This window comes from Puma concolor, chromosome E4 (assembly GCF_028749965.1).
Source record: "Puma concolor isolate L17-30 chromosome E4, mPumCon1.1.hap2, whole genome shotgun sequence".
NCBI classification, from domain to species: domain Eukaryota; kingdom Metazoa; phylum Chordata; class Mammalia; order Carnivora; family Felidae; genus Puma; species Puma concolor.
In genome coordinates, this window is record NC_141683.1 from 39,503,842 (window position 1) to 39,516,296 (window position 12,455).

The 12,455-nt window shown below is 36.6% G+C and overlaps 1 protein-coding gene across 1 annotated transcript in view; it reads left to right on the forward strand.

Moving 5' to 3' along the window:
* FLVCR1 (FLVCR choline and heme transporter 1) overlaps positions 1-12,455 on the forward strand; it is a 37,035-nt gene that overhangs the window by 18,347 nt on the left and 6,233 nt on the right. Inside the window, exons 4-5 of the mRNA XM_025921142.2 lie at positions 1,647-1,714; positions 3,207-3,310. Coding sequence (XP_025776927.1) covers positions 1,647-1,714; positions 3,207-3,310 — 172 coding nt within the window. The remainder of the gene's footprint in view (positions 1-1,646; positions 1,715-3,206; positions 3,311-12,455) is intronic.

Sequence of the window (12,455 nt, forward strand, 5' to 3'; positions counted from 1 at the left end):
TTGAGCATCTGACTTCAGCTCAGGTCACAATCTTGCAGTTCATGAGTTCAAGCCCCGCGTCGGGCTCTGTGCTGACAGCTCAGAGTTTGGAGCCTGCTTCAGATTCTGTGTCTCCCTCTCTCTCTCTGCACCTCCCCTGCGCGCTCTCTCTCTCTCTCTCTCTCTCTCTCTCTCTCAGAAATAAGTAAACAGTAGAAAAAAATAAAATGAAAAGACACCATAAAAAGTGAAAAGACAAGACATAAAGCATGAGAAAGTGTCTGTGGTGCATATAACCAACAAAGGATTAGCACCTACAATGTAAAAATAGCTCATACCACTCAGTGAGAACAAACAATTTAAGGGAACCAGAAGGCCTTTATGTGTTTGTGTATTACTCATGTATGATGCTAAACCTTATTACTTATCAAAGCAATGCAAATCAAGACAGAGTAAGAAATAATATTACATGTATTCAAGTTGGCAAAAAAATAAATATTTTTTAGTCTAGAGAAAAATATGGCAAGAATATGGAGTAAAGGAACTCTGCGAGTAGTATAAACTGATAAAACTGTCCGAAAGACCAATTTGGCTCTATCCAGAAAATAGACATTCTGCTCCTAGATATAGACTTAGAGAAATCCTTATATGTAATAACAAAAACATAATATTCATTGCAATATTATTTTAAATAGCAAAAAATAGGGAAAAGCCTTAAGTGTCTATTGACTTTACAAGAGATCATTAAATTGCAGTATTTTTCACACAATGGACTATTAAATAGTAGAGAAAACTAATGAACCAGAATTTAAAGTATTGCCTCAGGTAAATCTCAAAATCATAATATTGAGTGATAAGAGCAAGCTGCAGATGATACACATATATTATAATATCTAAAACAATAAGCGCTGACATCAGGAAAGGAGTTACTTCTGAGAAAGAATGAGAGAGAAGAACAGGATTAGAGAAGATCTAAAAAATTAATCTAAAGCAAAAATGGCAAAATGTTAAGGGTTTATGAAGCTGGGTGATGAGTAAGGGTATTTGCTAAATTACTATCTGCACTATTTTCTATGCTTGAAATATTTAATAATAAAGAGAAAGAAAGAATAAACGTAAGTCTTGCTAGGTTGAGAGGCTTACCTAAAGTCATGCAAGATATGCCAGGAATCCTCAAGATTCAAACGTAGTCATGTGCTTTCTGATAACCAGCTGTTTTTATTTTTCCCTTTTTACATATTCTGTAATTAATATTATTTTACTAATTGCCTTGAAATCTTTGATGCAGGGGTGACATCTCTGAAGTAGGGATTCTGTCTTCTGTTTGAACATTCATTAGCTCGAGTACACTGTAGGTGCTCAATAAGCAATCCGTTCAGTGCTTTATGGCTATGTACAGTGTTATGCATGGAGACATTATTTATGGTTGGCATATCTGAGTCTAAGTAATAATAAATGATGTAATGACAGAATTTTACTATTGTAATCTCTAGTAAGTTTAGGTATTAAATTGATCACTCCATATCCTGAAAGGGAATGGCAAGAGTTTTTAGTTTTCTGTCAGCTGTCTAGGAAATACATGCTATTTTCACAATTGCCCCAGAGTGCTCATATCACATTATGAACTAGTAAGTGGTGCATTTACAATTTTCTGTTTGTTATTGTAGGTATCATAACTGGAGCATTTTATTCAGTTTCAACATTATTGAATCAAATGATATTGACATATTACAAGGTAAGTGTCTGTCTGTGCCGTGTCACATGCCTGGCCAAGAATGTTTCTTAAGCAGTGTGATTCCTGTTAGTGTGATCATAAGATTAAAGATTTATAGGGTAACCGGCTGGCTCAGTCAATGGAGTATGCGACTCTTGATCTCGGGGATGCAGGTTCGAGCCCCACATAGGGTATAGAGATTACTCAAAAATAAAATCTTGGAAAAAAAAAGGTTTATGACCTTATTGCTTTTAAGAGATTTATATTTGTTTTAATTGAGAATACATTTAATCTAATTTATAAAGCACACAAAATGGAAAGCAGAGGTTATTATTACAGTGATAATACCTAAGTCTTTTTTTGATACTTTTTTTTTAATTTAATGTTTGTTTATTTTTGAGAGAGAGAGAGAGAGAGAGAGCGAGAGAGCATGAGCGGGGGAGGGGCAGAGAGAGAGGGAGACACAGAATCTAATGTAGGCTCCAGGCTCTGAGCTGTCAGCACCGAGCCTGACGTGGGGCTCAAACCCGCTGATTGTGAGATCATGACCTGAGCTGAAGTCAGATGCTTAACCAACTGAGCCACCCAGGCACTCAATACTTTTTTAAAAAAATGTGACTGGTTATATGGGAAAAGACAAAGAGACAATTTTAAAGGAAACCAATCCAAATATAAAGAAGTAAATATCAAGCTGTGACCTCTCTTTCCTTTTGAAAGGAGAAAGCAGTTGTAATATATAAAAACAGATTAATCTCCTCAGACTTCTGTGAATTCTAACAAAGATCATTGCATTTTCTAACCATGGAGGAATGGGAAAAATTTCTTTTGATTTCTCCCACATTTTAGGTTTTCTTTTTTTCTGGTTTGAAAATAGAATGCCCTTCACATGTTCGTTACCTGCCCCCTAAACCACTCACCCTAACAGATATACTAAATTTCCCACTATATTCTATGCTTAATTTTATCTGATTATTTCCATTGACTGTGGAATGTATGGGAATGTGAAAGATCTATTTGAATTAGAAGTATCTGATTAACTTCTCTTGATTTTTGTTTTTTAATTAATTTATTTAAATTCAAATTAACATACAATGTAGTATTGGTTTCAGGAGCAGAACCCCATGATTCATCACTCACATGTAACACCCAGTGCTCATCCCAATGAGTGCCCTCACTAATGCCTATCACCATTCCAGCGACCCTCAATTTGTTTTCTGTATTTAAGAGTCTCTTATGGTTTGCCTCCCTTTCCATTTTATCTTATTTTTCCTTCCCTTCCCCTATGTTCATCATCTGTTTTGTTTCTTAAATTCTACATATAAGTGAAATCATGATATTTCTTTTTCTGATTTATTTTGCTTAGCATAATACATTCTAGGTCCATCCACATTGTTGCAAATGACAAGATGTTCTTTTTGATTGCTGAGTAGTATTCCATTGTGTATATATATACCACATCTTCTTGATCCATTCAAGAAGTATCTGATTAACTTCTTATGAAAATTTTTTTAAGGGAGAAGAAGTGAATGCTGGAAAGATTGGGCTAACATTGGTAGTGGCTGGAATGGTGGGCTCTATTCTTTGTGGCTTTTGGCTTGATTATACCAAAATATACAAGTAAGTGATGGTAGATAAATGTACAGTGTACAACCTAAGGTATTTTGGGTTTAATGGAGACTGTGATTTTTATTTTCAGAAATTTAAGAAGTGTTATTATTACTGAAAGACTTGGATTTTAGACGTTCTTAGAGTCCCTTCTCTTCTAAGTGAAGTCTATCTATCTATCTATCTATCTATCTACCTCCCCTCTGGTAACCATCAGTTTGTTCTCTATACTGAAGAGTCTGTTTCTTGGTTTGTCTCTCTCTCTCACTCTTTTTTTTCCTTTGTTTGGTTTCTTTCTTACATTCCACATATGAGTGAAATCATATGGTATTAGTCTTTCTCTGACTGACTGATTTCGCTTAGCATTATACTCTCTAGCTCCATCCATGTCGTGGCAAATGCCAAGAGTTCATTCATTTTTTTATGGCTGAATAATATGCCATTGTGTGTATATACTTTACCCATTCATCTATTGATGGACTTGGGCTGCTTCCATAGTTTGGCTATTGTAAATAATGCTGCAGTAAACATAGGGGAACAATTATTTTCATTACTAAATGCTCCCCATGATAAATGTAGTTACCATCTGTCACTATACAAAGTTCTTATATTATTGACTATATTCCCTATTCTGTACTTTCCATTCCCATGACCTATTTATTTTATTACTGGAGGTTGTATCTCTTGATTCCTTCACTTCTTTTGCCCACACCCCCCCCACTCCTACAACCACCAGTTTGTTCTCTGTATTTATGAGTCTGTTTCTGTTTGTTTGTTCATTCATTTTGTCTTTTAGATTCCACATGTAAGTGAAATCATATGGTATTTCTGTATTTCCGTCTGACTTATTTCACTTAGCATAATGCCTTCAAGGTCCATCCATGTTGTCGCAAATGACAAGATTTCATTCTTTTTTTACAGCTAATATTCCATTGTATGTGTGTGTATTCTTTATTCATTTATGTATGTAAATACATACATATTCTTTATTCATTCATCTATCAATGGACACTTAGGTTGCTTCAATATCTTGGCTATTATAAATAATGCTGCAGTAAACATAGGAGTGCACATATCTTTTTTTTCTCATTTTCTAGCTTTTATTATTATTTTTTCAAACATAATTTATTGTCAAGTTAGGTAACATACAGTGTATACAGTGTGCTCTTGGTTTTGGGTGTAGATTCCCATGATTCATTGCTTGCATACAACACCCAGTGCTCATCCCAAGAGGAGTGCACATATCTTTTTGAATTAGTGTTTTTATTTTCCTGGGGGAAAGCCCAGAAGTAGAATTACTGGATCATGTAGTATTTCAATTTTTAATTTTTTGAGGAACTTCCATACTGTTTTCCATGGTGGCTGCATCAAGCTACATTTACCAACAGTGCACAAGGATTCCCTTTTCTCCACATCCTCACCAACACTTGTTATTTCTTGTGTTTGTGATACTAGCCATTCTGAAAAGTATGTGGTGACATTTCATTATGGTTTTGATTTGCATTTCATTGATGATTAGTGATGTTGAGCATCTTTTCATGTGTCTGCTGGCCATCTATATGCCTTTGGGAAAATGTCTATTCTGGTCTTCAATTTTTAATTGAATTATTTGGTTTTTTGGTGTGGAGTTGTATTAGTTCTTTATATAATTTTGGATATTAATCCTTTATTGTACATATCATTTGCAAATCTCTCCCCCATTCAGTAAGTTGCCTTTTCCTTTTCTTGACAGTTTCATTTGCTATAGAAGAGCTTTTTAGTTTGATATAGTTCTAATAGTTTATTTTTGCTTTTGTTTCCTTTGAGGAAACAAATACAGAAAAATATTGCTAAGGAGAATGTCTAAGAGGTTACTATGTGTCTTCTTTTAGGAGTTTTATGATTTCAGGTCTTACATTTAGGTCTTTAATTCATTTTGATTTTATGTTTGTGTATGGTGTGAGGAACTGTTCTGGTTTCATTCTTTTGCATGTGGGTGTCCAGTTTTCCCAGCACCCAGTTACTGAAGAGACTATGTTTCTTGCCTCCTTTCTTATAGATTAATTCACTGTGTAAGCATGGGTTTATTTCTGACTCTCTATTCTGTTTTATTGGTCTTTGGGTCTATTTTTTGGGCCAGTACCATACCGTTCTGATTATTATAAATTTGTAGTATAATTTGAAATATGGGATTATGATACTTTCAGTTTTATTCTTTCTCAAGGTTGCTTTGGCTATTTGGGGTTTTTGCAGTTTCATTTTCTTTTTAATACAGTTGTGAATGGGATTGTTTCCTCAATTTCTTTTCATGGTACTTTGTTATTATTGTATAAGAACACAACAGAGTCTGTATATTAATTTCATATCCTGCAACTTTACTGAATTCATTCATTTGTTTTAATAGTTTTTGGTGGAGTCTTTAGGCATATATAGTATCGTATCATCTGCAAATAGTGACAGTTTTACTTCTTTCTTACCAATTTGGATGCCTTTTATTTCTTTTTCTTGTCTGATTGTTGTGACTAAGACTTCCAATACTATTTTGAATAAAGGAGGTGAGAATGGCCATTCTTGTCTTGTTCCTCATCTAAAGAAAAGTTTTCAGCTTTTTATCATTATGATGTTAACTGTATTTTTGTCACATATGGGCTTTATTAAGTTGAAGTATGTTCTCTCTAAACCTACTTTGTTGAAAGCTTTTATCATGAATGAATGTTGAATTTTGTCAAATGCTTTTCTGCATCTGTTGAGTTGATCATATGATTTTTATTATTGATTTTGTTAATGTGGTGCATCACATTGATTTATTTGCAGCTATTGAATCATCCTTGCATCCCTGGAAAAAATCCTACCTGAGCCTTTTAATGTATTGTTGAATTCAGTTTGCTAATATTTTTGTTGAGGATTTGCAGCTGTGTTCATTAGGGGTATTTTCTGTAATTTTCTTTTTTGTAAGGTCTTTGTCTGGTTTCAGTAGGATTGTAATGCTGGCCTCATAAAATGAATTTGGAAATGTTCCTTCTTATTATATTTTTTGGAATAGTTTGAGAAGTATAGATATTAGCTCTTCAAATGTTTGGTAGAATTCACCTGTGAATTCATCTGGTTCTAGACTTTTGCCCTTGGGAGGTTTTTGATTAGTGATTCATTTTTGTTACTAACAACCAGTCTTTAGATTTTTCTACTTCTTCCTGAATCAGTCCTAGAAAATTACATGTTTCTAGGAATTTATCCATTTCTTCTAAGTTGTCCAATTTTTTGGCATACGATTTTTCATGGTATTCTCTTATAATCCTTTGTATTCTTCTGGTGTCAGTTGTAATTTCTTTCATTTCTGACTTTATTTATTTGGGTCTTCTCTTTTTTCTTGATGAGTATGGCTAAAGGTATGTAAATTTTGCTTACTTTTCAAAGAACTGGCTCTTAGTGTCATAATCTTTTATAGTCTCTATGTCATTTATTTATGCTCTGTTCTTTATTATTTCTTTGCTTCAACTGACTTTGGACTTTCTTTGTTCTTATTCTAGTTCCTTTAGGTATAAGTTTAGATCATTTATTTGAGATTTTTCTTTTTGAAGTAGGCCTGTATCACTATAAACTTCCCTTTTTAGAACTGCTTTTGCTTTGTCCCAAAGATTGTGAGCTACTATGTTCCCATTTTCATTTGTTTCCAGGTATGTTAATTTTCTCTTTGATTTCTTCATTGTCCCTTTGGTTATTTGGTAGCATATTGCTTAACTTCCATGTGTTTGTGTTTTTTCCAGTTTCTTCTTGTATTTTTTAAAAATGTTTACTTTTGAGAGAGAGAGAGAGAGAGCATGAGCAAGCAGGGTAGGAGCAGAGAGGGGGGAAACAGAGGATCCGAAGCAGATTCTGTGCTGATAGCAGAGAGCCTGATATGGTGCTCGAATTCACGAACCGTGAGATCATGACCTGAGCCAAAGTCGGATGCTTAAATGACTGAGCCACCCAGGCATCATTATAATTTTTAAATTTATTCTTGATTTCTGGTTTCATACCATTGTGGTCAAAAAAGATACTTGATATGATTTCAGTCTTCTTGAATTGATTGAGACTTGTTTCGTGGCCTAACGTGATATATCTTAGAGAATTTTCCATGTGCACTTGAAAAGAATGTGTATTCTACTGTTTTTAGATGGCATGCTTTGTATATATGTTAAGTTTATCTGGTTTTAATGGATCGTTCAAAGCCACTGTTTACTTATTTTCTGTTTGAGTGATTTATCCATTAATGTAAGTATGGGGGGGCATGTTAAAGTCCCCTACTGTTACCGTATTACTCAATTTCTCCCTTTATGTTTGTTAATATTTGCTTTATATAATTAGGACTTCTATGTTGAGTGCATAGTTATTTACAATTATTATACCTTTTTGTTGGATTGATTCCTTTATCATTATGCAATGCCCTTGTTTGTCTCCTTTTACAATCTTTGTTTTGAAGTATTTTGTCTAGGGTCGCCTGGGTGGCTCAGTCAGTAAGCATCCGACTTTGGCTCAGGTCATGATCTCACAGTTTGCGAATCCAATCCCTGCATCAGGCTCTGTGCTGACAGCTCAGAGCCTGGAGCCTGCTTCAGATTCTGTGTCTTCTTCTCTCTCTGCCCCTCCCTCACTCATGCTCTGTCTCTCTGTCTCTCTGTCTCTCTCTCTCTCTCAACAATAAATGTTAGGGGTGCCTGGGTGGCTCAATCAGTTAAACGTCCGATTTCAGCTCAGGTCACGATCTCGCGGTCTGTGAGTTGAGCCCCGCGTCGGGCTCTGGGCTGATGGCTCAGAGCCTGGAGCCTGCTTCCCATTCTGTGTCTCCCTCTCTCTCTGCCCCGCCCCCGTTCATGGTCTGTCTCTCTCTGTGTCAAAAATAAATAAACGTTAAAAACAGAAACAAAAAAAACCACACACAAAAAACAATAAATGTTAAAAAAAATTTTTTTTAAGTGAAGTATTTTGCCTAACCTAAATATTGCTACCCCAGCATTTTTTTTTTTTTTTGCTTCCATTTGCATGAAATGTCTTTTTCCATCCCTTCACATCTGTATGTGTCATTAGGTCTGAAATGAATCTCTTGGTGGCAGCATATAGATGGGTCTTGTTGTTTTCATCCATTCTGTCACCTATGTCTTTTGATTGGAGCAGTTAGTCCATTTACATTTAAAGTAATTATTGATGCGGGGTGCCTAGGGGGCTCAGTCAGTTAAGTGTTCAGCTTCAGCTCAGGTTGTGATCTCACAGTTTGTGGGTTTGAGCCCCATGTCGGGCTCTGTGCTGACAGCTCAGAGCCTGGAGCCTATTTCAGATTCTGAGTCTCTCTGTCTCTCTCCGCCCCTCCCCCACTCATGTTCCATCTCTGGCTCTCAAGAATAAAATAAAACATTTAAAAAAAAGATATTTTTAGACCTTTTTTTTAAATGTTTATTTATTTTTTGAGAGAGACAGAGCACAAGCAGGGGAGGGGCAGAGAGAGAGGAGGAAACAGAATCTGAGGCAGGCTCCAGGCTCTGAGCTGTCAGCACAGAGCCCATTGCAGAGCTTGACCTCACAAGCTGTGAGGTCACAACCTGTGCTGAAGTCAGATGCTTAACCAGCTGAGCCACCCAGGCGCCCCCCCCCCCAAAATATTTAAAGTAATTATTGATGCATATATACTTACTGCCATTTTAATTGTTTTATGATTGTTTTTGTAGTTCTACTCTGTTCCCTTCTTGCTCTCTTCCTTTGTGATTTGATGACTTTCTTTAGTGTTATGCTTGGATTTCTTTCTCTTTATTTTTTGTGTATCTATTATAGGTTTTGGGTTTGTTGTTACCATGAGATTCATATATAACATCCCATGTATAGAGCAGCCTATTTGAAGTTGATGATTGCTTAAGTTGAAATGCATTTTGAAAGCATTATTTTTTTACTCCCCCCTCCACTTTTTAGGTATATGATGTTATATTTTGCATCTTTTAGTTTTTATCTCTCAGCTAATTTTTGTAGATATAATTGATTTTGCTACTTTGTCTTTTAATCTTTATAGTAGCTTTATAAGTGATTGATCTACTTCCTTTACTATATGTTTGCCTTTGCTAATGAAATTTTTTCCTTTCATAGTTATCTTACTTCTATTTATGGCCTTTTTTTTTTTTTTTTTTCTGCTTACAGTAGTCCTTTTAGAGGCACCTGGGTGGCTCAGTTGGTTAAGCGCCTGACTCTGGATTTTGGCTCAGGTCATGATCTCACAGTTTATTGCTTCGAGCCTTGGGTTGGGCTTCATTAGTCCCTTTAACATTTCTTGTAAGGCCGGTGTAGTGGTGATGAACCCCTTTAACTTTTATTTGTCTTGGAAACTCTTTATCTGTCCTTGAATTCTGAATGATAATCTTGCCCGGTAGAGTATTCTTCATTGTGGGTTTTTTCCTTTCAGCATTTTGAATATATCCTTCTACTCCCTTCTGCCCTGCAAAGTTTTTGCTGAGAAATCAGCTGATAGCCTTATGGAGCTCCCCATGTACATAAGTATTTACTTTTCTGTTGCTGCCTTTAAGGTTCTTTAACTTGTTGACGTTTTAATTATTATGTGCCTTGGTGTGGTCCTCCTTGGGTTCATCTTCTTTGGGGCTCTCTTTGTTTCCTGGAATTGGATGTCTGTTTTTTTTTCTCCAGGTTGTGGAAGTTTTCAGCTATTATTTCTTCAAATAAGTTTTCTGCTCTTTTCTTTTTCTGGGACCTCTCTAATGCAAATGTTAGTATGCTTGATGTTGTCCCAGAGGTCCCTTAACTTCCTTATTTTTAAAAATTCTTTTTTCTTTTTTGTTGTTCAGCTTGAGTATCTTCCAGATCACTGATTCATTCTTCTGCATGCTCTAATCTGCTTATTGATTCCCTATGGTTTGTTTTTCATTTCAGTCATTATATTCTTCACCTCTGGTTGGTTCTTTTTTATATTTTGTGTCTCTTTTTTGAAGTTCTCAGTGAGTTCGTCCACTCTTCTCTCAAGTCCTGTGAGTATCTTTCTGACCATTACTTTGAACTCTGTCAGGTACATTACTTACTTATCCCTGTCTTGTTTAGTTCTTTTTCTGAGATTTCTCTTTGATGCTTTTCTTTGAGACATATTCCTCTCCCTTCTTTTGTCTGACCTTCTGTGTTTGTTTCTGTGAGTTAGGTGGAACAGCTACCTCTCCTGGTCTTGAAGGAGTGGACTTATGTAATAACATCCCCTGTGTAGAATTTGTGTGCCTGGCTGCTTTGGCTGATTAGCTGGAGCTGCATTTGGTCCAGGCCAAAGATCCTGGGGTGCTCTGTGCCAAAGGCCAGCCTGGTGGGACAAGTAGAGTTGGAGCAGATACAGTCTGGAAGGGTTCCCCTTGCAGGACAGATGGGGCTGGTGTGTGCTAGGGGCCTGGACTCTGTTCCCATCTGTGCTCTCCAGGGGGAGGAGGAATGTAAACAGTGGTGCTCACTGGCATCTCCAAACCCAAAGTGAGATCCAGCAGTTTCCCCATTGTTTGGTAGATGTTCTAGTAGTAAAAGTTGCCCTTTAAACCACTGTTTTGTTTTTTTATTTTGCTGTGCCCCAGGCCAGACGAATCTGCATGGGGGACAGTTCTGTGATATCTCTCCTACTGCAGATCATGGGGTCTGCAGTGGGGTTCCCATTGTTACCCTGTCTCTGTCTCTCTTGCTGTTCTCTACATGGTCCCTCTGTGTTCTATTATGCAGAAACTGTTCAATCAGCCCTAAGGTCTTCTTCAGGAGGAATTGCTCTTTGCATGGATTCTACATGTCTGCGGGAGGACATGAGTTCAGGGTCTTCCTAGCCTTCCATCTTGGGCCCCTAGGCCAACAGTAGCTACACTTTTTAACAGGCAGAAACTCCCCATATGCTTGGGAGAAATGAATGAATGTAACTGTGCATAAATGAATAGAAGGAAATAAAATGAATGAATGAAATATGGAACGGTCACCTATATATCTTCTGTACCTTTCAAGGCCCAAGATCTGTTTGATACCATTATGTAAGCCCTTCCAAAGACCTCCAATGTTGAAATTCTCCAAGATAGTTTTCCCATAATTTAAGATAGTACTTGCTGTGGCTTCATTATTATGAAATGTTAGCTTACAGTGAAACCCATTCAATCTGTAGATGAAGGGAACATATGTAAAGAATTAAATTTATTTATAGTCTTTGGCCCACTTTACAATTAGAAAACTTGCTAGGCATAGGAATATGTTCTTTTTGGCCTTGATTTTGTTCTCAGAGTAACTGCCATTCATTCACCAAACTTCTGTTGTGGGCATAATTCGTCTAGGAATTATGACAAGCAATATATGATCCCTGTCTTTAAGACACTTGTAGTCTAAAAGGGGAAAATAAGGCATGCATATATGAAAAAATAATAATATAACAGACTAAAATCAATGTCATAAGTCCAATAGATGTCTGTCATGTGACAGTTATGTAGCTACTAAAATGATAAGGGAACTTGGAAGAAGAGACAACTTTGTAAGCTGCAGTGGTTAGGAAAGGTGTTTTGGAAGAGGTAAAATTTGAACTGAATCTTGAGATACAGCTACAGAACTATCCCATTTGGTGGCACAAAAATTATTTTATCCATATGAATATTCCTTCCTGTCTGAACACTGGATGTGGTGTGAGTTTTGTTGATTGCTGCTATTGAATCTTAAATGTAAGCTTTATAAACGTGAGCTTTAAAGTCAATGCTTTGGGGCGCCTGGGTGGCTTGGTCGGTTAAGCGTCGACTTCGGCTCAGGTCATGATCTCACGGTCCGTGAGTTCAAGCCCCGCGTCAGGCTCTGTGCTGACAGCTCAGAGCCTGGAGCCTGTTTCAGATTCTGTGTCTCCCTCTCTCTCTGCCCCTCCCCTGTTCATGCTCTGTCTCTCTCTGTCTCAAAAATAAATGAACATTAAAAAAAAAAAAATTTAAAGTCAATGCTTTGTGCTATCAACAATAGCCAAAGTATGGAAAGAGCCCAAGGGTCCATGGAGTATTACGTGGCAATGGAGTATTACTCGGCAATCAAAAAGGATGAAATCTTGCCATTTGCAACTATGTGCATGGAACTAGAGGATATTATGCTAAGCGAAATTAATCAGTCAGAGAAAGACAAATATCATATGACTGCACTCATATGAGGACCTTAAGATACAAAACAG